A 26,980-nucleotide genomic window follows, 5' to 3' on the forward strand; every position below is an offset into this window, starting at 1 on the left:
ATTGCTGCATACATAAGACTGGTCTTACCTAGATAGATATTAATATATTAGATTTATTATATATTGTTTAATTTAGAGAAGAATTATAGATACATAGGGAGTTATATATAGGAAAGTATAATTTTGTAATATATGTATAGTAAGATAGATGGATAGATATATATAATGGAAATATAGTATTACAATAATATTATGTAACTAACCCCATTTATTCTTGGCGTTGATGTCAGCTTGATGATCTAATAAGAGCTCCACAACATCAGTATTTCCATACCATGCTGCCCACATAAGACTTGTATATCCTAGATATAAATATATTAGATTTATTATATATTGTGTAGTTTAGAGTAGAGTTAAAGATACACAGAGAAATATATTAGAATAGTATAATATTGTAATATATGTATAGTAAGATAATTATGTGAAATGGAAATATATATTGAGTAATAATATTATGTAACTAACCATCATTATTCTTGGCGTTGATGTCAGCTCCATGTTCTAATAAGAGCTTCACAACATCAGAGTGTCCATACTCTGCTGCCAACATAAGACTTGTATATCCTAGATATAAATATATTAGATTTAGTATATATTGTAGTTTAGAGTACAATTATAGATACACAGGGAAATAAATATAGAAAAGTATAATTTTGTAATATATGTATATTAAAATAGATAGATAGATAGATATTTATAGAAATAAAGTATTAATATAATAATATTATTATGTAACTAACCATATTTATTCTTGGCATTGATATCAGCTCCATGTTCTAATAAGAGATTCACAACTTCATAGTGTCCTTTCTGTGCTGCACCCATAAGACTGGTATATCCTAGATAGATATAAATATATTAGATTTATTATATATTGTTTAATTTAGAGAAGAATTATAGATACACAGGGAGCTATATATATAGAAGAGTATAATTTTGTAATACATGTATAGTAAGATAGATAGATAAATATATATGATGGAAATATATTATTATTATAATATTATGTAACTAACCATTATTATCCTTGGCGTTGATGTCAGCTCCATGTTGTAGTAAGAGCTTCACAACATCAGTACGTCCATACCCTGCTGCCCACATAAGACTGGATTGTCCTAGATATAAATATATTAGATTTATTATATTGTGTAGTTTAGAATAGATTTATAGATACACAGAGAAATAGAAAAGTAATAAGTATATGTTCGTGGATAAGTTGGGTAAATTAACTAACCATGATTATTTGTAGCTTTTATTTCAAAGTTTTCAGTTAATTTTGTTGTTACCTCAATGTACTTAAAATATTTACCCAACACCCCCCCCCCCCTCTACCTACTAATATTTCAAAATTAAATTGAAAAAAAGAAGGTTAGCCATAACTCTTGTATTAAATGTCTGCAGAGGATTCCTAAAACTGAAGGTCCTACAACTGTGGTGCCCTAACCATCAGGGAGTAAGGGAGGGGACAATAGGCAATTAATTCAATTTAAGAGCGATCACTGAAAAGCAATGAAAACCAGATTTATCAAGAAAATATTACCAAAATTGTAAAGGGATCATGGTAACCTAATTTAGAACAAAATTAGTTCTAAGAAAAAAATCATTTACTTGAAAATTAAATTATCAATACATCACAATGTAGTAAACATTCTGAATAAATCACTAGAAAAATCTTGTTTAGAACTACCTCAACCCTTCTCATATATTTTTAACTGACACCTAAATTCAATCGGTTCTTAGATTGTATAATACATAAATATCACAGTAGAGTTTCTATACATGAAATGACATTTTCTTTTGGAAAAAATATTTATAAAAACCGGCCATTAATAACAAATTTTTCAGTCTGCATATTCAAAACTAGCTCAACTAGTTAGCGGGGCATTGATGCGCAAGTACCCAAAGTCAGCCAAAATCTGCTGTATTTGTGCACATTCCCATTAAGCAAGTACCCAAAGTCTGAGACTCATAAAAATTGAATATTTGATCCATTGTCCCCTCCCTTACTCCCTGCCTAACCATACAGGGCTAACCTATACAAACTAACCAAACAGGAGACCAAAAATTAAAAAAAACTAACTCAAAACCAACCCCCTCTCTTATATTCAATTACATAAAAATGGTTGGATTAAGTGGTCCCAGAGGCAATTTTGGGAAACTACTGAAATTCAATTCTTTGATATTTTATTTCAACTAGTTCTAGAGTAATAAGTTTTGGTATTTTACTTAACCCTTTACAGTCTGGCCCCTTGCCGCACCTTAATCGGTCGGGGGGGGGGGGGGGGGGGCGTTCAACGCCCCCCCTAATTATCTCAGTTCCTATTAGAGCTAGAGGGCTAATTTTTTTTGTGCAAGTCCCCTGTTTTATAATGAATTTCCGACCTTTTATAAGTCTAAGTCAATTTTCGCTTCCTTCACCCTTTTATTTAACAACCTTTGTTTTTAGGTCTTTTTTTATTTAAAAATTTCAAACAGCTGTAATTTTCTTATTTTTGAAGCTAGAAGAAAATTTTTTTCCCAGAAAATGTTTATTTTATGTAGATTTTACATTAGAAATATCAAAATATAAATTTCAGCGGCCGCAGCTGTACTTGGCAGCTGCCAGCCGCCGCAGTCGGCGGCCGGCGGGAAAACGGCGGCGGATCTTCATGAAATTTCAATACGTTATGTAGACATGTAAGAAAAGCTTAAGTTTAAAATTTGAAGTCTCTAAGTCAAAAATTGCGGCCACAGGAGCCTTTTAAAGATTTCTGGAGACCTGGAGGATCAGGACCTGCAGGATCATACCTGGAACCTGAAAGTGACTTGAACACCTGTATTTTATATAAGGATGTACTACTAGAGGATTTTTTAATATTTTGGTATGATAAAATGCTTTGTTTTAGTCAAAAAAATATTTTTGCTCTTTACCTGGATGACCCTGCCAGGTTTGCTAACATCCTGTACCCGCCAGGATGGAGATATTCAAAAAATTCCAACTTTCAGTTATGTGTCATACCCATACTTAAAAAGTCAAGCAGTTTGGGCTCTTTATCTTTCACACACAGAAAATGAGATAGAAAAAACCGGATGGGGGGGCGTTCAACGCCCCCCCCCCATACCGTTAAGGGTTAAATGTAAAGACTGAGTTAAAGGAAGATATTGATGTAGGATGGTCAGTTAATTTACTTACACTAATATGTGTCTCAATAACTTATGGACAAAAGAATGGACATGCAGATACAGATATTAGAGGTTAAAAATGTTAGTAACTTACCTTTTTTATCCTTTAAATTGACATCAGCACCATTGGATATATAATATTTTACTTTCTCCAATAGTCCTGCCTCGGATACATCAAGAAGAAGATTGCCAAGATTTATTTTTTCATTCAACAATTCTAAATATTTATAAATAAGAACATAAATTAAAAAATATTTTTCATTACTTTAGGATAAGTTAAGTTATAGAAAGATCTCATTATTATCCCCTATGGATTTTTTTTTCAATTACGAATATTGTGGTAACAACCCCCTTAACCCCTAAACCCCCTCCCTCCACCTCCCCCCCAAAAAATATTAATCAGGCTCTCAGCACAAAAAAAATTTAAAATCTTGTAAAATTGTATAAAAAATAATGTAAATGATATTTTTGGTACCAAAAAAGACAGATATAATTTGCACTGTTAACCTGTTATAATGTTTTTGTATTCCTCATACTTCTCCTGAAATAATAAAGATGGTTTATAATATTTCTTTTCTTCGGTATTTAGTAGGAATATGATAAATCAAAACTTATCTACACCTTAATTTAGTAAAAATCATTTCATTAAAAATAAAGTTAACCTTACATTCATTTCATCAGTCACATTACAGTTATAGGCTCTGAAAGAAAAATAAAAGATAAAATTACAAATAATCTGATTTTTAAAAGAGTTATGAAGGAGAAAATATTTCATGGAATATTTATGATATTGTTTTACTTTTCAAAAGTAATATGTAATAAGTTAATTTAACCCCTTTTGTAAATAAAATGTGTAAAGCTGTAGAATTGACAATTTGTCAAGGTTTGTTAAAAAATTTGTGAAAATATCTAACTTCTCATATGTCTAAAAAATTTTTGTCCTATTTAGCATAAATGGATTTTTTACATTCCGAGGCATTAAATGATGGAGTGATAGCCCCAGGGAACTTAGAATGACTTTGTCTTTGTTTGTTGAACCATTCCTTTAAATTTTAAGTTGTAAACAATTACTTGTTTCTTTTCAATTTTTCAATTTTGGTTCCTGTGACATGTGTACAGAGAATGTGTCAAACATTTGGGAATAATCATTAAAAGTTATTTAGTCAAATTAATTGTTAAAAGTTGGACCTCTTTGCTCACCTTAATTGGTTGGGGGTAGCAGATATTTCAGATTGTTATACAATTTTATGTATGTCCCCTGTTTGATAAAGAATTTCCAACTTCAAGTCAGTCAAAGTCATATTTTGCTTTCTTCACTCTCTAATATATTTCTAAAAAAAACCTACCTTGAAATCTCAACCACATCCACTGGAGATAATTGGCTCTAAAAATAGGCTTATTTAATATTTAGAGATATTATATAAGGTCAGTAAGAATTAATGGCTGGTCTCAAGAAGGATTAGACTATAATGCAATCATTGATCTTAACTTACATACTGGAAAGGTCTCTTTTGGAGCAAAATGATTATTTTGATACTTAATATTAGATATTCATAATTTGACTAAAAATAAAAACTCACAGGATATTGTTTGAGCAAATCAGTGTCATTGAAGTAGGTTCTAAAAGGCTCCTTGACAATAATACAAGCAGTCCCCATTTTGCATCCTCGGCTTTCTGTATAATGGGTGATGGAGAAGTAGTCGTAAGGAGTCTAAAAAAATTTTAATGAAAAATACAATATTTTGAATAATAGATTTTAGAAGACTAATGAAAAGAAGACATTAAATTGATGAAAATATTTACCCCATTTGTTTCATTATATTCTTTTCTTTGAGTCATTGTTTTTCCAATATTTTCTACAAATTCCTTCTTTATTTCAACAAATTGGTCACGATCAGGTCTAAGTATAAATCATTAAAATTTAACTGTAATTCAGGAAGACATATTATTTCAAAATTTGGATTACTTTATTACTATATGAAAAGGTATACAATTTTAGGTGCTTGCTTACATGTGAAGACCGGAGCACCAAACCCCCCCCCCCACTTAGTTTTGACAAAAATTAAAAATAAGAGGGGGATAGTTTTCCCCCCCCTTAATTTTAAACAAATGTGTTCCCCTAAAGATTACCTTTCCAAAAATACATCAATCACTAAATTTAGACAATAAATAACAAGTCTATGGTGAAAAATAAAGAAATAGTCCCCTTCCCTCCATTTTTCTACTTTCTTCTATCCCCCCTTTCCTATATAAAGGCTTCTAATGTGTTCCCCTAAAGATTACCTTTCCAAAACTACATCAATCACTAAATTTGGACAATAAATAACAAGTCTATGGTGAAAAGTAAAGAAATAGTCCTCTTCCCTCCCTTTTTCCCCTTTCCTCTATCCCCCCTTCCCTATAAAAAGACTTCTAATGTATTCCCCTAAAGATTACCTTTCCAAAAACACATTAATCACTAATAATTGGACAATAAATAACAAATCTCTGGTGAAAAGTAAAGAAATTGTCCCCTTCCTTCCCTTTTCCCCCCTTTCCCCCTCATTCCCCATGAAAACACTTCTGATATATTCCCCTTAAGACTACCTGTTCAGGGATACATCAATTACTAAAATCAGTCAATAAATAAGGAAATTATGCCCAAAAACATGAATATCCCTGTAATAAGGTTTCCCCTCTGGTATACTGGATTTACTTGATTTACCTCACTCAACTTTCTGGCGTGTTGTACAGTGAAAAAACTACCCCCCACTTATTTTTGATTTTCTTCAAAATTAAGGGGGGGGGGTTAAAAACTACCCCCCTTATTTTCGCTTTTTGTTTAAAATTAAGGGGGGGGGGGTAAAAAACTACCCCCCTCTTATTTTTAATTTTTGTCAAAACTAAGCAGGGGGGGGGGGGTTTCAGTGCTCCAGTCTACCACATGTAAGTAAGTTCCCAATTTTATTACTAATCATATTAATATTATTTGCTTACAAAAGTAGACAACAAAACTCTAGTGTTAATAAAATTTACAATATAAACAAACTTTTTACCTATTTTGCTCATGTACAAACCCAAGAACATGCACCAATTCATGCAATATGATTCTACCTAAGAATATATGTTTATCTTTTGAGTTAAGAAAAAAAACATTTTTTAAAGCTAAAGATAAAGTAGAAATCTCTTCTAAAGTAATCGTACTTTATGTCTAGATAGATATTATTGAATAACATTAAAAAAGAATACCAACAGTGGTTCTTTTGACCTATAAAAAGAAAATCTAAGAATTTCATAGCCTTTATAGAAAGATCCAGATTTTATCCTAACAAGTTACTTTAGCTAACAGTTTATAATAACCTTCTTCACCAAAGCATCCAGGGTTTCCAAGATTTAGTCCCCTATATTGTTTATCATTGTAGCCTAAAATTTTTAAATATAAAGTTTATTTTTCAATATAAAAATGACATTTAAATCTTAGACCTTTTAATTAATTTCAAAAAAAATTTAATCTTTTCAAGAATATAAGAAAGTATGTTCAGTTTTTCATAGTAAATATTCTAGTTTATTCTAATTAAAAATAACCTATTGAAGCAGAACAATCATATGTATTCTTTTTGTGAATTTTCAACTCTTGTGTAAATGTTTGGTTTGCCAATTCTTTATCAAGGAATTGTATGCAACCTAAATTAAGCAACCTTTCATGACATTCATTATAATTATGATTTGGTTTCTATAAAAATATCATATATGAACATTTTGTATATATATTGAACAACAACAAAAGGAGAACTTTTAAATAAATAAAACAATTTATTGCTTTCGTGTTTTCCAAACCGTTTATATTTTAAAAATGTAAAATGCACTATGGCCCTCTTTATATCTTAATGTCAGTCAATCAAAGTTTTATACAATAGCAAACAGTTGATATTGCAACATAGTACAATGGAACCAAAATAAATATTTATGTATTAATGACTATATTGTCTTTTTAGTAGCAATTTAAAATTTTACCTTTAGGTAATTGATCCTCTATTATTTTCATTTGTGACTTTATTAGATTCTTCTCATTATCTGTATACCTAAATAATTAATTATGCAAACAAATGTTTCTACGGTGTGTCCAAGGTAAACTGATTTATTAAATGCTTATATAAATGATTGGCAGCTAACTAATGAATTTAGCTTGGTGAGATTTTACAGCAGCTTATTTTAATATTATCTTATAAAACAGCCAGTAGTTCTCAGCCAAATTCTTTTTAATTTTTAAAGGCTAAAGTAGTAAAAGAATAAGCATTTTAAAAAGCAACAATTTGCATTGGACACCATGCCAACAAATACCAAGGGACTTTAGATTAGATTTATTATTCTTGGGTGTACATACATAGAATAAAAAAAAAACTACAATAATAAATGAATTAAATGAATATTATATACATTTATATATACAGTCAAATTTTATTGATATGGTTAATTTATAAAAAAAAATTTCTTCCCAAAAATGGCAGTTTCCTTAAAACTAGGAAGTATGCAGATATGTGTATTCACACATTGTTTTCATACAGGCCATATAAATAAGACAAAAAAATAGAAAAAAAGATAATAAGCAATAAATAAATCATATTGGAGAGGAAAGAATGATAATAGGCAGGATTGATTAGGGCATACAAGTCTCACACCAATAATAAAAAATAGAAATTAAAAAAAAAAAATTCAACAAATAGATTTTGATTAATTTATCAGATTTCAAACAATATTGAAAAGAAATATAAATTTATCTACATTCTTGACATAATGGGTTGTTATGTGGTAGTCGGCATACGGACTGTCATTTCCTAGAGTATGCTTTGCTCCATGTCTACCGCTAACACCAAGACGTTAATCCCCACCTTATCACAATTCTAGCCAACCCATTCTGCCATTGTTTGATCATCAAAGAAAGCGGTCAACTTATCCACCAATGATATAGGGAGGGAGTTGCCCCTCCCCTCTACATGTTCCAGTAACCTACCCTTTTCCGGGGGACATCTACCTTACCCCCTACCGGAGCCTACCCACCTACTATTCACCTGGCTGGGGCTCCCCCATCTTCTCTACACCCCTTCTCTACCTAACCCATTTGTAATCTGTTTTGTATATAAAGCTATTAACTTGTTGTATATGTATTCAGTTTCAAACAGTAACTACTTGTAGTACTTTATTGATAGAATCCTTAAGGCTAGGGGCTCTGTTAAATCGAACTTGCTCAGTAGGGTTGAACTGCTTCACCCCTACCACAATTTGGTGTCAGCGTGTTTCAATCTAACCCCGCTAAAATAGCCGATTCTATCTCTGGCCAAGAGATTGGACCCTTTTGCAAGTAAGGGGACAGTCAACTGACAACCTTAGAAGCATTCCTGGCCGAAAGATTGGACCCTTTGGCAAGTAAGGGGACAGTCAACTGACATCCAACAAGACTTCAAGAAGCCAACTGACAAGAGAGAGGGCCTTGTTAGGCAACTTTTCCATCATTTTTGAACGCACCACGCAGGTATTTTTACCTGCTGCGGGTAAATTTTGCCTGCTGAACGCACCACACGGCACCCTTAGTGACCGTCCAAGCCGCTTTGCGGATTCGTCCTACACTTGCTGAACGCCTTAGCGTCTAGGCCAGCAAAGGTGGGATCCCACAGTGGGGCATTTCCACAAATTTTGCGGGTTTTGATAAGTGTCTGACAACCTGATTCTAGGGCTCAAAGGACCAAAGGTCTAGACACAACTGTAGCTGAAAGCCTCGTCCCCGAGCAGTTACACTAGCTGACACTCCTAAAAGCTTGGAGAATGCTAGCATAGTTGTAGTCGCCTCCTGCGAGTATCAACGGACTAAAGGTCCAGACGCAGCTGTAGCTAAAAGCCTCGTTCCCGAGCAGTTACACTAGCCGACACTCCTAAAAGCAGGGAGAATGCTAGCATAGTTGCAGTTGCCTCCTGCGAGAAACAACCTAGAAGGGAGTCTTATAGAAACGACCACATTTGCCGCAATGTTTTGCGATTACGCCTAGGAAGGAGCATATGAACGCATTGTCGGAAGTGTGGGGCACCCTCTGCGGGGTGTAACAACTGTACTTAGGAAGGAGCATAAGTATTGCATCACAGAGGTGTCCATTACTTGCCGCACTGTTGGGTAGTCACGATTGGGGTTGGAGTGTTGGAAGTGTTGTCCACGTACTTTCCGCAATTACTGGGGAATTGTACACCACTTAGTACAGCATTTGCCACACCGCTGGGTAGCTGCGATAGGGGCTTTACCACGGTGATTGGAAGTGTTAGCCCATACGGTTAGAGCGGGTTCTAACTTGGCACGTGCAGCTGGGAACAAGCCCCAGGGCACCAAGGCCAGACCCATGAGACAGAGTGCTGAGTAGCTGGTCTCCCCCCAAGAATCCACGAGACGGACAGCTGAGTAGCTGGTCCCCCCCCTGAGAATTGGCAACATGTTGGCTGGGCAGCGCCCGGACACGAGTAAGACCAGACCCCCGAGATGGACAGGGCACCATAGCTGCGCCAAAATTCCGCCCGACCCCGGCAGAACGCAAGAACCCCCTGTCTAGTGGCCAGAATTTGCATTTTCCTTGCCACATCAGGGTGCGGTTCCCCACTCACGACCCTGCCAAGCACGTACAGGTCGACGCCACGGTAGATTCCGGCAACCATGTGCCTGGGTCTGCCGTCATCTCTGAGTCCCTCATGCACGCCATGGGCGTGCAGAGAATGTTAATCCCAGACATACGCATATCCTGACCGCCAATGAGGAAGGGCAGCCCCTCAAGGTAATAGGGAAACTTCATGAGCTGTATATGGCAGTCAGCCATACGCTAATACTCCACTTGTACCACGTGACCGTGGTTAGGAATCTCTTGCACCCACTGAACTTAGGGGGGAGGTTTCTGCGTGAGTTCGGAACTAGGCTTTGTTTCGACATGCAGACCCCTGTCTGTGGGTGCGTGGGGAGTTTATCCCCCTCTGCAGTGTCCCAGTGGACCGCGAGACCGCCAAGAGAGAGTTACAAGGGGCCCCCAGAGGCCAAACCCGTCGAGTCGCGGTCAGCTAAGTCTGGGCCCGTCAAGTCGCGGCCTGATGCCGCGCTCAGCCAGCGAGTCCAGCCACCGAGCCCGTCAAGTTGCGGCCGGCTAACTCCATGACCAAGCCATGGCCGGTCCCGCCGAGTCCAAGCCCGTCAAGTCACGGCCGGCCACTACCGAGCCCGAGCCTGTCGAGTCGCGGCCAGACGTTCCTGGTACCAAGCTCGTGAAATCACAGTCGGCCACCCGTGACAACATTGAATATGAACCAAGCCACAAGGAGCCGCTGCCAGGCCTGAACCCAGAATCATCCCATGTTGATGAGAGCAGAACCCACTGGGTGGACACGGCCCTGAATATGAACCAAGCCACAAGGAGCCGCTGCCAGGCCTGAACCCAGAATCATCCCATGTTGATGAGAGCAGAACCCACTGGGTGGACACGGCCCTCACCGCCAGCAAGGGAACCAACCTGCCGGCTGTGACCCTTCCACCTGTAACAGACACGTCCACGGTAGACTCGCCAACAGCCTTCCCGGAGACCGATTGTCTCCCAGAAGCCTTCCTAACTGAGGATACTTTCATCAATGGCCAACCGTGTCCTCCCGGATCCATCCCCGAGTGCTCCTAAAAAAGCCGAGCCCGTCAAGTCGTGGCCGGCTACGCACACCCTGAATGCTGTTTTCCCCTTAAACGGGCACGCGGCCCAGCTAATCACGGCCAAGCAAGTCACCCTACCGGCCCGCAGCCTCACGATGGTCTTCGGCCAGCTACTTGGCCGACCCATTCAGGCCAAAATCCGCTTGGCCACCCAAGCACAGCAGTTTGGGGAGTACCTCATTGTACCTAAAGGATCATACGACCATCGGCCAAGGTCAGCAAGCGTCTTCCAAGTCCTGGTGGTAAACCAAGGGGAGCACTACCTCCTACTGGATGCTGGCCTCCCTGTGGCGGGGAAGCTAGTTAAGCCTGATGTTCTGGAGGTTTCCACAAATCCACCCCAACATCTACATGCCAGGAGAGAACCTGTAGGACCACAGGCGGACCTGGAGCTGGACAAGACTGAATGTTACAAATGTTCACCTGGATTGGAAAGTCAGCAACTGAGTACAGCAGGGGTGGTATATGGCAACATGGTAGAGTCCATGCATCCAGCCCATTGCCATATCCGGCGACACCACAGAAACCCAGAGGATCCCCTGACCAAGGCTCAGGGTTTCGAACCCATGCCAGAGAATTGGTTGCCTACAAGAGAGGTACCAGACCCCCAGGACCTGCCAGAGGCCGCCAGAGGTTGATCACCAGACCAGCCCCGAGCAGCTGCCAGCCACTGCATCATCTCAACCTGCCCTGACCCAGTGCCACCAAGGGACAAGCCCCCCAATGGGAGAGGTGATGAGAGGAGAGGTGACCCCTGTCACCACTAAGGAGAGGAGAGGGGCAACAACTGTTGCCGCCACGGAGAGGCCAGACCTACCGTACGAGCCAAGAGGAGGAGTGACCACCATTGCCCCCAGGAAACCAGCCAACGGGGATCTGCCAGAAGTTGTAGACCCTGCTTGGATGCTGGGGCCCCAGCCAGATGAACAAAAGGAGACTTTAGCTGAGGCCACCACCCCCAGCTGTGGACTGGGTCAGAAGTGCAAGGGGATAGCAGAACACCACTCCCCAAGAGGCCTAGAGGCCCCTGTGAGACGATCGGCCGCCTGCCTCTGCACAAACCCAGTAGCAACCAACCTGCTTGTTCCTGGGAAGGGTTCACCCACTCTACCCTCAACTGCCAATGAGTGGTCACCTTTAGCCAGACACCCCCGTCCAAGGCCAGCCAAGAAGAACTTGCCAGCCAGGGGAGACCTTCCAAGACCTACGCCTCCCGCTGATGATGTGTGGGACCCAGCCACCTCCAGCAAACTTGAAGAAGCCGCCGCCGTCGCCTGGAGAGAGAGAGGAGATGCACCCAGTAACGAGCTCAATGGTCAAAGACCTTGTCCTAGCCCAGATGGAAACAGAGTGCCATTCACCCTCGCCATTCCTCCTCTAGGGGCCTCCAGAGTGTACCTGGACCTCCACATCCAGCTGCCAGCAAAGACGGAGAGTAACCTGCAGACCACACAGAATTTCCAGCGCCAAGGCCTGACCATCACCAACCCTCAGCTGCGAGCGGACAGGGAGCTGACCATGTTGATCACCAACAAAAGCCACACTGAGCAGTGGGTGTCCCAAGGGGCCTGTGTGGACCAAGCTGTTCTACACCATGCTGTGAAAGAGTCTGCTGCCCACCATGGTTCGAGGCCTGATGTCCTGAGGTCCCTCACGCCTCGAAGGGGAGGTTGTGGTAGTCAACATACAGACTGTCATTTCCTAGTGTATGCTATGCTCCGTGTCTACCGCTAACACCAAGATGTTAATCCCCACCTTATCACAATTCTAGCCAACCCATTCTGCCATTGTTTGATCATCAAAGAAAGCGGTCAACTTATCCACCCTTTTCCGGGGGACGTCTACCTTACCCCCTACCGGAGCCTACCCACCTACTATTCACCTGGCTGGGGCTCCCCCATCTTCTCTACACTCCTTCTCTACCTAACCCATTTGTAATCTGTTTTGTATATAAAGCTATTAACTTGTTGTATATGTATTCTTGTAGTACTTTATTGATAGAATCCTTAAGGCTAGGGGCTCTTTTGAATCAAACTCGCTCAGTAGGGTTGAACTGCTTCACCCCTACCACAGTTACACACTAGAGTTAAGCTTGATAACAAAGATTCTTTTAGATTTTTAATAAATTTTTTTCTTGATTGATTGTGGGTTAATAAATCATTATTACAATAGTTATTCCATAATTCTTGGAAATGATACTTAGGAAATCTTTCAATAGAATTAAACTTCGTTTTTTTAACATCAAACATATTAGAGTTTCTAAGATTTCTGGTATGTAATTGATTAAGGCGAAGCCATGTACCTTGAAAGGAACTTGGTAGCTTACTGTTTATAAAATCATACATAAATAATAATTTCACATAATTAGCTGATTCATGTAAAGGAAGGACATTCATTTTTTGAAATAAAGGCATTGTGTGTGAGATGTGTTTCTTACTAAAAACAATTCTTATTGCCTTTTTTTGCAATTTAATTAATGGTTCCATAGTAGATTGAAGACCACAACTCCAGGCAGGTAAACAGTAAAGTAAATGACTATTTATAAGTGAATGAAAAATGCATTTTTTTGCTATCTAAATTCAGTATATGTTTAGCTCTATTTATTAGAAATAAGGAACTAGAAATCTTTTTACGTAAATGTTCTACATGCTCTGCATAGCCAAAGATGCTGAGAAAATGTGTTTATATCCAAGTATTTGTTATACTAAGTAAAATCTCACTATATTTTTAATTATCTTTTATTGGTTTATATTTTTACCTTCTTCCATAGTCCCATTCATCCATAAATAGGAATGGTATAGTGCCATTATACCATCTGTAACTTGTATTACTATAAAAAAGATCTTAAGATTTTGATAAAAATAATAGTGGTATTAAAAAGTCAAATAATTTTCTAACTGTATTGTAAACACAACCAAAGTGAAGGCCCATAACAAACCTAAACTCCATAATATCAAATTCTCTGATATTTATTTTACCTGACAGCACTATAACCAGAATCATAATCAATATCACCTGTTTCATTAAAACTATAAATTATTGGATAGTGGCTTATTCATTAGTTTTTTTATAACATAAATTTTTACAATACATTTACTCTCAATAAAATTTCAATATAATTATACAGTAGGGTGGGCCCATTTCCCCCTTTTTTTAGATTTTACTGTTATCATAAGTTGTGGAAGTCATATATATGTATGATAAGCCCCATTCAAGTTTCAAAAGTGACTTGGCTCTTATGGCTGCCGGCGCGCGGGGGGTATAAAAAGTGCCCACCCCCTTATAAAACCAAAAATTTAAATTCCTTTAAACACAGGCATGTTGCATATCAAAATGACCGTATGGAAATGCTGATTACGAATCTGAAAACCGTTTGGAAAAATATTGCTCCTAGTTCGAATAAGATCTCATTAAGTACCTAAAAACAGCTGATTTAGTCAAAATTGTTCATTTTGGTAGGTTATTTGAAAATCATTTCAGACTGAAGCAATATTTTTCAAAACGGTTTTCAGATCTGAAATCAGCATTTCAATGCGGTCATTTTGATATGCAACATGCCTGTGTTTGAAGGAATTTCAATTTTTGGTTTCATAAGGGGGCGGGCACATTTTATACCCCCCGCGCGCCCATTGTTTTTGGATTAAAAATCCTCTTTCAAGTTTCACAGGGTTTTTTTATTGGCCAAGTAACCCTTGCCAATGTCTACAAATGTGAAATTCCAAAATCGACACACCCTATTATACAGGGTTTTTTTTTATTAAATTAAAAGTAAACAATTATTAAACCTACAAGGATGTTTAAATTCGCTTCTAGGAGTCCTAGAATAAAAATGATGTATTTTTGTTTTGGTAATTCGATGAGCTAAATGGAAGCAAAACTTTATTTCACCAACATTTGAAAAATAAATTATTGCATTAATCAAATAATTGTAATAATTCATGTTTTTTTAAATAAAAAAAAATCCTACTGTCTATATCTTACATTGTTAATTATATATTCTAGGTGAAAAATGTAATTACTTTTTATTTGAATAAAAAAAAAACTCTATCTAATTATAATTATCATTTATGATTTATGCAGCTAGTTTAAACAAAAGTATAAGATAATTAATAACAAATATATGATTTTTAATATTCATTAAAAATAATTTTTTAGTAATAACCTAACAATAGATCTTCATAGTCCTGAAACTCATCTTGTCCAAAGTTATTTTCATCACTTCCAGCACTTTCAATTGTACTTTCATTTCTCAATATTTTAAGAATTGATTATTATAAATTTATTGATTATTTAGTAATGAAATAAATTAATATGGACTATGTACATATTATACATTATTATGAAATTCAAAATACAAATACAAAATACAACTACCAATAAATAAAAAAATGCAATAAACTGAGCTATTCCAATAAATGTTTATTTTTAAAATGATAGTTAAAATAGATTATGTTTTTCTTATGACATATAATCTTGGTGGTGAGTTGGGTTGCTTTCTTTATTCAATAAATTTTACTTCTAATAACAAAACTTTGAACATGAATGTCAAATAGCCAATAGTAATAATATTGTTATGGACTCCTTAATAAAAAATACCTTATTTGCTTTGGTCCAAGTTCTATAACCTTCAGAAGTTCTTGAAACATTGAAGGTCCTGACATTTAAATTAATTTAGAATTAAAAGATTTTATCAGTACAATTTAAATATCATTTAAAATAATAATCTTAAAACAACTTTATTAAAAAACTGGATTTTTTTTAAGTTTAAAAAATCACCATTGGACTGAAAACAGGCTGGGTGTCCAAGTGACATAGATGCATTACATTGACCTAAAATAATATATTTATAAAAGATATGTTAGTACAATGACAAATTTACGAGAGGACAAACATACTAGAGGGACATCTCTAAAATTGAATGCCCTTTCTTTTTTTAATTAGGAGATTTATTCAAATATTTAAAGACTATTTTATTAGGAAAATTAATGTTGGACAAAAATCTATCTAGGTGAAACAAATGTTTATATAATTAAATATTATAAAAGGCCATCTCAGTCAAATAAAGAATATTTATTAGGGTGGTTCACTGTTGGACATTTTTATAAAAGAACATAGTTGGGATATGCACATGATTAACCCATTAGTGCCGAACCAGGTTTTAAAACCCGGTGCCAGAAAATGTAAAAAAACCGGTTTTCGGCTTTATAATTGCATCATTCTCAGTATGAATCCCCCCTCTACTACTCTGGCTTTCATTTCCCCCTGGAGCAGGTAGTTTTTCTTACTTCCGTTTGCCGGTATAGATCAACAAAGTTTGAAAATCATGAAAATTTAAAATACCCCATCTAACTTTGTTGTTTTTATAGTAAAGTTGCTGATTTTTTTCGTTAAATCTAAAGTTTATTGACAAGTACATCTATTTGTGAATTTGTTTTATTTAAATTATTATTTTTTATATGATTTTTTTATCGTTTTTTTACGCCCTATATAGGCCCGGTTCGGCATTTCCATTTTGAGTCTGAAATTTTTATTACCCGGTTTCACTAATAGATCTTTTTTGACAACAACAACAAACAGGGTTTTTTTACCCGAAATCGCCAGCTAAACACGAAATTTGAAATAAATTGCTTCGTATTATACTTGTAGCTCTTTAGATTACATGAGGTTGTGTAGTTTTCAATTACGGATCGTATCAAAGTTCTAAAAAGTGTTCATCTCACTTTTGGCGTTCAAAAATTACATTTTTCGATTTTTGGTCAAAATAACCGGGTTTTAAAACTGGGGGAAAGCACCAAAAATGGGTGTTAATGCCTGGTTGGTATTTATGGCCAAGCCGAACCGGGTTTTTTTGCAACTTTCCTGTGCACGCCACTAGAGCAAAACAAAAAAATACGAATTCCGTTTTGACCATTATAAAGCTTCCCTGAAACTTACAGCTCGATCGGCCCATAAAAGTGGCGCTCGGCACTAATGGGTTAAATTAGAAAGGCAAAAGAAAAAAACTAATTTTACATTCACATTCCAGTTCTACATAAATTATATTACACACTTTAGAATTTACAAGTATGCAGCCACAATTGTTTTTTATTGAAGAATATAAATATTTTTGTTCCAATCATGGCAGTTAACCAATTGAAGAGGTTAAACTTTGTTTGTTTGCAACAAATTCTATATTGTAACCTAGCTAGACTATATGTAACCTAGAAAGAAATTTGAAAATCCTAGAGTAACCTAAACCCTACTTGTATTTTGTTCCTTTTAAAGTTTTTATGAAATAGTGCTTGTCACAATATGTTAGATTATATATCTCTCTCAATTTATGCAAATTTTGAAATTTTAATTTTTGAAAACTTACTCCATCCAGAACACTTTGCATATTTGTCCCTTAAAAGTTTTAAGTTTGACCCAAAAAGTATTTGTTGCACATTTGTGAGTGTCTGTGTATGACTTGATTTCTTAAATAATTTGGAAAGTTTAATTTTTAAATTAACTGATTCCATCCATCTACTTACTTTTTCTTCCAGGACACTTTGTTGATGTATCTTTTTTGTCAAAAAACAAGCAGTTGCCGCAGTTTTTCATATCCTCCACTTCTACAAACTTAATTGTGTCTAAAATTTAAATTTAAATTTGGCAAATTGTAAGAATAAAGGCAATTATGAAGTAAATAAATACAATCTAAACTATGTTTATGATTACAATCTAAAATTATAATTCTTCATCAGTGAAGAAAAAACAAGACCTTGAAGTGGGAGAGCTTCTATAACTTCCATTTGCTTTTTAACAAATGTTTTTTCCTCATCTGAATAACTAAATCAAAATTTTTTAGATTAAACAAATGACAAATTATAATAAAAAAGAATTTACAAACTTTTAAAATTTGTTATTATCTTGCTGTGAATAACAATATGGTCAAACTCCCTTTAGGCAACCAACCCTTTAATTGCATGACCTTTGTCTGGGAGTCCTGTCTGTGCATGGTATTAAGTTATTGGACAAGGCATTCTTCCTACTCCAACTAATGTGTCTGCATTAGGAACTAAATCTAGTGTCTTTGGTTATGACAAAATAATGTGCTAAGATTTGAACACTTCCAATACTTTGTATGTCACATAACAATAATTAGCTCTAATCATAAAATTTTTGTATGAAAATCATTAAAGTTACACTCTTTATTTGGAACATTCACTTTACCTCCGACCATATCCATGTTCATCCATAAACATATACATCACTTTTCCATCAGACAGCAAAGTTGTGTTGGACCTAAAATTTAAAATGTGTAACTTAAAGGAAGCCTGCAAAAATTACACCATTTTAACTGCTGAAAATAAAATAGACCCTACAAATCTTTTTTGCCTCTCATTTTAGTTGTGTTGAATGTAGAGTTTTTTTTCTTTTCAAATAGCACAAATATGTTATATTGGAATATCAACCATTATCTTTTTCTAGAACCATTTTACAGATACAGCAGTTTTTGCCAACAATTGGCTGTGACAATCTGTTGTTATTGATATTGAAATAAAAAGTATTTTAATAACTACTTTAATTATCTTTAATCTGGTTCATAGAGAAAATTCTAGGAAGCACAATGAAGCTTTTACTGATTATTACCTTTTTTACAAAGGTTGGTTCATATATCTACACAAAGCTAATATCTATTTGTCCTATCATTTTTTAGCATATCTTTAAATATAAAACTTATCACCTTGTACAGTTTTCAGATACATCATTAATCAGAGAACCTAAGATTTAAAAGAAATTAAATTATTATATTTATACTGGAAAATGATTCTTAACTGTTGTTTTAATAAATAATTTCCTAGATTATCTCCAAATGATGAAATGGCTCCATCAAAAATCTTTTAGTAAACCAATATTTATTAGAATATGGTCCACCAAAACTTATATTTATTAAATTCCACTTGACATGTACTAACTACCTGAACCCCCCAGTTCCTGCAAGATATCTAAACCTTATCATAGCAATAAATACAACTCTGGGGAGCTAACCTGAGCTAAGAAATGTAAAACTTAAAAATAATAGGAAATATACCTGTTACAACTCCATTTTTAAAAACAGCAGAGTACTTTTCTCCTGAACTCTTGATTATTTGTCCATAGCCATGAGGTTTACCATTCAGAATTTGTCCAGCATATACTAAGCCATCATCAAGTCTCAACCCAGGTGAAGTCTAAATTTTTATTTCCATTATGGCTTCGAAACCAATTAATATCCAATAGATAAGAAGCAAATCTCAAACACACTGAAAAACCATGCATTGTATTATATCCAGTTTTCTATGAATATAAAAATGTACAATCACAATATTAAAACCATTTTTTTAGCCTGTGCCATTGGCATTTGGAACAAAATCTTATAATTGGTACATTTTTATAGCTGTTATTGAAAGCTGTTTAAAATATGATGCAATAGATAAAAGCAACTATTCAATCCTTATTCTAAAGTAACCAGATGTCTGTTTGTCTATGTGTGTTTGTACTGAAGGATCTTGCTAACCGTTAAGCTGATCTGTTCTCCTTAACAGGATAGCTTTTCATAGGTCCAGGGAAGGTTACAACTATTTTGGGTAAGGGTACCCTCCCCAGAGAAATCGCCTCTAGAAGAAAAATACCCTCCAAAATATTCCCCCCCCCCAATTTTTTTTTCTTTTTCTTTAAAAATCTAAAATAATAAATTATGTTATCAAACTTGACTCTCCCCTTCTCAAGTGCCCCTAGAGGCATAATCTAGTTATCTTTATTAAGCACAAACTTTTTAATGATAAATAAAAATCGTCAAATTTTGCAATGATCCCATAAAAAGTAAAAAAGCAAAAAAGTTAGATAAAAAGTATCCATTTTAAAAATATACTCATACACTTCACACATTATACACATCTTTTACATGCATATACATAAAAGACTATTAAGAAGATAAATTATTGGTTACTAACACAATTGACAATATCTATAGTTAGGTAATATTTGGTAACATTTGTAACAAGAAAAAATGAATATTTAATAAACCTGCTCAAGGACAGATATCTGTATAAAATCAAAATTTTCATCTTTCCAGCATCTAAAAAAAGATATTTTTAGATATTGGCTCTTCATCTTACCTTAAATGAAAAGTTTGTAAAAAATATGTTTATAAAATGTACTATAATTTTATTTTTTCTAACAAACAAAAATGACCTCAATTCCTGGCCATCATCTTGAAGAGTAAATATGAAGTGTATAATCATCAACTTTTCTGTCCCATCATCCTTCAATTCTGCTGAATAATTCCTAGGAAAATTAATTATATCAACAAGTTGTTCGAGTTTGATTTTATCTGTGAGTCTGTCTGTTGTAGCATGAACCATGTATCAACTATGTAAAGCAAAAGAGGCATTTTGTCGTATTTTCGCAATGGCTTTCATTATTTTATGTTTGTTTAGGTTAGGTTATATTAGGTAAGGTAATTGCCTAGAAGGGCTCTGCAGGGTTAGTGGCCCCCGCAGGTTTTAGAAATAGGAGAAAAGCTACTGTGAAATTACAAAGAAACTCCTCTTAAGAAGCATTACCACAAGAGGAACTATACGCTATTTTTCTCTCTCACTTTTTAAAATTGGAAAAGGGGCGGGGGGAGGTATCTGCACTTATCCAACCATATAAATAAATGTGTATAATATGTCTTTTTGTTGCTTGACGGACTTACATACCAAGAATTCATTAGTACAAATAATCATTACAAAAAAAACTTTTTATGAATAGACATTTTCTATAGACAGACAAATTGACATTTTGAATTATAGAGTAGCTTTGCAAATGATTAAACTAGTTGTATGTGGTTACCTTTCTCCGAGTGTCCAGTAATGATTTCCATCATTATTATCAACTATACATTCAAATGTGTTCATTTCACCTAAACATGTCAATTCTCTGAATGAATGAACCACTGTGTTTACAAAGTAGGATTAGAATATGATAATCATGGGTTAGTAATAAGAAAAATAAAATAAAAATATCTTTTAGTTGGTGGTTTATGAGTTAGAAAGTCGTTTTTGATGATATAGTGAAAATAAAATGCCTGTTTAAGTTGCATACATTGACAAGAGAACGATTTTTAAGCCTTGATGTCTTTTAGACTTATACATAGCAGAAAATTGAAAAGTTCAAATGCATTTCATGCAACTACCTGTTTTGATACATGAATTTATAATACCTGCTTTTACTGTAACTGTTCCATAATAATGCAGATACTCTTGGCAGGACACTAAATATTATCATAAAGTCAAAATTTTCATATTATATATTTTAACTAGTGGATATGCCCTGTATAAAACTCTAGGGCCACTTAGATTGGGTGGGGAGAGTGGTGATATATTAAGTCTCTATTCATTCACAGGGGAATCGACCTCCCCTCATTTAAATTTAAGTTAGAAAAGATGAAAATTTTTATGATACAAACCTTGGTACAAGAGTAAGCATATTATGTTAACCCAAAGTGGGTGAAACTGTTTCATTGTGCAATTCTTCTGAAATATATTACAGGTATGGGAAATTGTAAAAATATCCAGGGATCTAAAGGGATAAGACAATAAACGGTATATTAATATACATCCTCAATAATAACACACAAAATTACCCCTTCTGTAGATTACAATTTATGGTTGGAATTTAATAAAAGTCCCCAAAGTTGTTAAGCCAATGAATAAGAAAACGTTATAATATGACTTTAGGGACTAGTGTAATTAATAGAACAATGTCCCTTCCCTTCAATGCGAGAAAGAGGTTTATAACTATTTTTATTAAAAAATAGCACAATCAGAAAAATTTGTAACTCCATCTTTCATAAAATTAAATTTCTAGGCAAAAACATTAAGGGTGGGATGTTTATTGAGCAACACCCCACCCCTCCCCCTGAAATAGACTTAACAAAATCCTAGTTTACACATTCTAAGAAAGCTAGTTTTTAATAACTGAGAAATAAACACTAAAACATATGATCAGAGCATCTTTGAATAGACATATTATTTTAGAGATATTTTATTAGGGAACTTAACTCATATACTTTTCCTATCAAACTAAAAATTTATATAGGAAGAGTTATTTATAGCATCATATTATAGACAGCTTTTCGTGGAAATGTTCATAATATACCTCTGAAATATTTTGGTTGACCTATTTCATAAAGGTATTTGTTGGTTGTAATTGTTGACCTACAGAAAAAATTGGTAGACCTCTTAGAGTTATTTGTGAACTACATGTTAAATCCAAAACATGTTTTTGTCCTAAATTTTGTACGTTTTTTTTTATTGAAATATAAGTTAAAATAAATTTTTTTAAATAAACTACTCCAACAAATCTCTATTTAAACATATGCTTGAAAAAAAAACAAGCTTAAAGTAGACACACACACACACGTGCATTTTCCCTTAACATGGCATGGTGAACATCAAACACCCCCCATTTAAAAAAAGATTTTTTTTGTTTATTTCTTTAGGTCATGTTTAGGTAAGGTAATTTTTAAGGTACTTAGCCCCGCAGGGTTAGGGCATTAAAGGCACTGCAGCTGTATGGGCTAGGCATAGATAAAAAATATTCCCCCCCGGGCCACCCCCCCCTCTAATATTGGATTTATTTGAAAATAAGTAGGGGGTTGGGGGGTTCTCTTTAGACATCTTTTCCTTATCTTATGTGTTTAAAAGCAAGTCTATAATTCCTAATGTCTGTTTGTCAACATGTTAGAACAAGATATAATTAGTGAAATTTTATGAAATAAATGTAATTTGGATCAGTAGAAATTCAAATTTAAACACAAATTTAAATTATAAAGAAAAACATAATTTTAGTAATTATTAGTATTTACCCCTGAAAGTAGTTAAATAAAAAAGAGTGTAAATTTGCTGAAACAATATGGGGCCATATATGTTATGACCCCAATAGTTGACACTGTATACACATGATTGTTTTATTCCTTGCTTCAAAACAAGATCACATCCCATCCTAAATAAGACATGTTTAATTTGGGAAACAAAAAAAAATTATGCTTGATGTTTCTGCATAATTCCAATTTTCTCTCATTCATATAAATTCTAATCATGAACTTTAGGTAATCTTCATGAATATAGGAAATATTTTTGGTTGGGTTTTATAAGATTTTTCAGTATTTGCATCTATCCCCAATATTAATAAATTGATAATAAACAAAGACTTTTTTTGATAGTAGTCTCACTCTCATTGTTCAATTGACCACATATATTTCTTACCAACAAAATTATTACAATGTCTTGTGACTTCAGATACTTGCTCTGTGGGGTTCTCTTATTTAAAATTTACTCAACTAAAGCATCACAAGAAAGACTATTTAAAAGTTATAAATAAGAGGGTGGCATTGTTTGTCCCACTATCAATTGTATTGCCACTGTATGTAAAAGTATAAATCTAGCTTGAAAACATATGTGGAGCTTTATTAAAGACACATCACATAAAACAAGTTTTTTTAAACATGTGTATATTATTGTTATTAGAGTCACAATACAAATATACAGGGTGTTTCAAGAGAAATGTTTTTAAAACTTAACCTTTAACAGTTGGGGGGGAGGCCGCCCAACCCTCTGTTTTTTTTATCTCATTTTCTGTTTGTAAAAAATAAAGAGCCCAAACAACAAACCTGCCAGGGTAATCCAAGTAAAGATCCAAAATATAATTTTTGGCTTAAAAAAAATATTTTATCTTACCAAAATACTAAAATATACTATAGTAGTACTTCTTCATATTAAATACAGGTGTTTAACTCAATTTCAGGTTCCAGGTATGATCCTGCAGGTCCTGATCCTCCAGGTCTCCAGAAATCTTAAAAAGTCTCCTGTGGCCACAATTTTTGACTTAGAGACTTCAAATTTTTAACTTAAGCCTTTCTTACATGTCTACATAACGTATTGAAATTTCATAAAGCTCGGTCACCGTTTTCCTACTGACCGCTGACTGCGGCAGCTGGCAGCTGTCAAGTACAGCAGGGCCGCTGAAATATTTATTTAGAAATTTCTAATATAAAATTTACATAAAGATATACATTTTCTGCAAAAACATTGTTCTTCTAGCTTCAAAAATAAGAAAATTACAGCCGGTTGAAATTTTAAGTAAAACAGTACCTAAAAACAAAGGTTGTTAAATAAAAGGGTGAAGAAGGTGAAAATTGACTTAGACTTACTTAAGGTTGGAAATTCATTATCATACAGGGGACATGTACAAAAAATCCAACTTCTTTTAAAGCCTGCTGAATGTAGGAAAATGATCTTTGATTTAATTGACCAACTCAAACACCATCATACATCTATAATACAAAGTAGCTTGATGTCTGTCCATCTGTCTGTCCTTCTGTCTGTCCGTCTGAAGCTCAAGATCTTAGTAACCACTGAACCGATTGGGCTCAATTCTTCAGGGAATATACTTAGTGATATTGTGATGGTTTTAAGCTATTTTCCTGGGGGTTGGGACACCCCCACCTCCCCAAAAAATTAAAAAACCCAACCCCCCAAAAAAAATAATTTACATTTTTTTGTAAAATATCAGTAACTGTTGAACAAATTGGACTCTAACCTTCTGAGAATATACCTACTGGTCCTCTGGTGGTTTTAAGCTATTTTCTTGGGGTTGGAACACCCCCCCCCCCAAAAAAAATCCCCACTTACAAAATTTTTTATTTTTATTTTTGTAAACAAAAACCAGTAATTTGGATGGGGGAACCCAACTGCACCATGGGGCGAAGCCCCCATGAATCCCCCCCTAAAAATTTTAAATCTTTTTTTTCAAATTTTAATTTTTTGTATATGAACAACCTGGGTGTAATTTTTAATAATTAAAATGTTTTGTGTATACAGCAAACAACCTGGTTGAATTTTACGAATTGAAATTTTTGTGCATACAGTGCACAACCTGGGTTTAACTTTACCACAGAGTAATTAAACAAAGAATAATTAATTTTTTTTATTTATATTTAGGAGGATTGACTTACCATTATTTCATAGGGCGAAGCCCCTAGAGGCTAGAGGCGAAGCCCCTAGTATATATATATAGAGATGGAGAGAATGATAGAGAGAGAGAAAGAGGAAAGATGGAGAGAGCGAGAATGAGGGAGAAAGAGAGGGAGAGCAAGAGATAGAGAGAGAGAAAATTGTATCGTATTATAGAAGGTTTATATATATAGAGAGAGAGAGAGAGAATGATATAGAGAGAGAAAGAGGAAAGATAGAGAGAGCGAGAATGAGGGAGAAAGAGAGAAAGAGAGGGAGATAGAGAGAAAAAGAGGGAGAGCGAGAGACAGAGAGAGAGAGAGAGAGAAAGAGAGAATGAGGGAAAAAGAGAGAAAGAGAGGGAGAGAGAGAGATAGATAGATAGAGAGAGAGAGAGAGAGAGAGAGAGAGAGAAAGAGAAAGAGAGAGAGAAAGAGAGAGAAAGAGAGAGAAAGAAAGAGAGAGAGAGAAAGAAAAAATGAGGGAGAAAGAGAGAGGGAGAGAGAGAGAAAAGAGAGAGAAAGAAAAAAGATAGTATAGCTGATTGAACCGGTTCTAAACCAGTGGATATTAATCAGATTCCATATTTTCACACATCGTATTATAGACAGCTTTCCACTGGATATTATTCGGATAGTATGTATGAGAACTGGTTCTAATCCAGCGGATATCAATTGGATTCCACTGTTTCACACACATGTTACTCACCCAGAATATATCATTGTATTATAGACAGCTTTCCGCGGATATCATAGTATAGATAAAAAGAGAGAGAGAGAGAGCAGAGGAGTACCAACCCTTGGTACTTTTAGTCATTTTCATTGATGTACATTACTAAGAATGGTACAAAAAATAAACCCTTTTTTAAGATTACAATTCTTGGTAGAAACGTTTGGACACTCAACTTAATGAATCAAAAATCCCAAAAGTTGTTGAGCAAACCAATAAGAAAACGTGAAAACAAAACTTCGGGGACTAGTGTAATAAACAGCCCATTGTCTCTCGAAGAATCTAGTGCATTACAGACATGCTGACAGTCTATTATAGATGCAGTGGTTATTTTCATTAATACAAACATTTCAGAAAGGTTTAGTGATTTTAAATATATAAATTACCACTACCTATCTATCTACCTACTTATCTATCTATCTATCTACTTATCTATCTATCTATCTATCTTTCCAACTATCTAGCTATCTAATATTAATCCTAAAACTTGAGAAAGGTTTAGTGATTAAAATATTCTTTATTAATATATATATATATATATGATATATTTATCTAATAAACTAAAGTTTAAGAATTCATTTGTATCTATCTATATACATTGATAACAGTCTAATGTCCCCCCCCCCCCTCCCCTCTCTCCCTACAGGGATATGACAATGGATGAATGGTAGAATTATTATCTATCTATCTATCTGTCTATATATCTATCTCGTATCAATCTATCAATCTATCTATCTATCTATCTATCTATCTATCTATTTATCTATCTATCTATCCAACTAAATATCTATCTATCTATCTATCTAATATTAATCCTAAAACTTAGTGATTAAAATATTTTTTGCATCATCTATATACATTAATTATATTCTAATGCCCCTCTCTCCCCCTTCTCCCAATAGGGATATTACAATCTATCCATCTATCTATCTATCCATCTATCAATTAATCTATCTATTTATCCATCTAGCTATCTAATATTAATCCTAAAACTTGAGAAAGGTTTAGTGATTAAAATATTTTTTGTTAATATATATATGATATATTTATCTAACTAAAGTTTAAGAATTAATTTGTATCTATCTATATACATTAATTACAGACTAATTCTCCCCCCTCCCCTCCACTCTTGTCCGTATAGGGATATGACAATGGATGAATGGTAGAATTATTATCTATCTATCTATCTGTCTATCTATCTATCTGTCTATCTATCTATCTGTCTATTTATCTATCTGTCTATCTGTCTATCTATCTATCTGTCTATCTATCTATCTATCTATCTATCTATCTATCTATCTATCTATCTATCTATCTATCTATATATTTATCTATCTATCTATCTATCTATCTATCTATCCAACTTTATATCTATCTATCTATCTA

The 26,980-nt window shown here is 34.6% G+C and overlaps 1 protein-coding gene across 1 annotated transcript; it reads right to left on the reverse strand.

The window, feature by feature from the left end:
* Positions 1-735: 735 nt before the first annotated feature.
* LOC145328361 (uncharacterized) lies at positions 736-21,381 on the reverse strand. The gene is made up of 27 exons (XM_080171988.1): positions 21,319-21,381; positions 21,073-21,123; positions 20,703-20,772; positions 20,061-20,153; positions 19,893-19,944; positions 18,919-19,057; positions 18,571-18,607; positions 18,057-18,128; positions 17,605-17,672; positions 17,375-17,473; positions 15,639-15,692; positions 15,459-15,516; positions 15,025-15,110; positions 13,841-13,877; positions 13,621-13,692; positions 7,157-7,224; positions 6,728-6,826; positions 6,503-6,565; positions 6,199-6,256; positions 4,967-5,063; positions 4,743-4,874; positions 4,509-4,546; positions 3,830-3,863; positions 3,670-3,703; positions 3,257-3,379; positions 1,017-1,115; positions 736-839 (listed from the first exon to the last, which is right to left on the reverse strand). Exons 1-27 carry the CDS (start codon positions 21,371-21,373, stop codon positions 736-738), a joined length of 1,992 nt encoding a protein of 663 aa, XP_080028114.1. The 5' UTR covers positions 21,374-21,381.
* Between the last annotated feature and the right edge of the window lie 5,599 nt (positions 21,382-26,980).

This window comes from Acartia tonsa, chromosome 9 (genome assembly GCF_053477335.1).
Source record: "Acartia tonsa isolate MP-2025a chromosome 9, ASM5347733v1, whole genome shotgun sequence".
NCBI classification, from domain to species: domain Eukaryota; kingdom Metazoa; phylum Arthropoda; class Copepoda; order Calanoida; family Acartiidae; genus Acartia; species Acartia tonsa.

Excerpts from the sequence above, each read along its gene's own strand:
- LOC145328361 (XM_080171988.1), bottom strand. The coding sequence starts at position 21,373 with ATGAAACAGTTTCACCCACTTTGGGTTAACATAATATGCTTACTCTTG. Across the intron at positions 19,058-19,892 it reads AGATATCTGTCCTTGAGCAG|ACTTCACCTGGGTTGAGACT; the intron begins GTTTATTAAATA and ends ATAAAAATTTAG. Across the intron at positions 6,257-6,502 it reads TGGATGCTTTGGTGAAGAAG|GTAGAATCATATTGCATGAA; the intron begins GTTATTATAAAC and ends ATATATTCTTAG.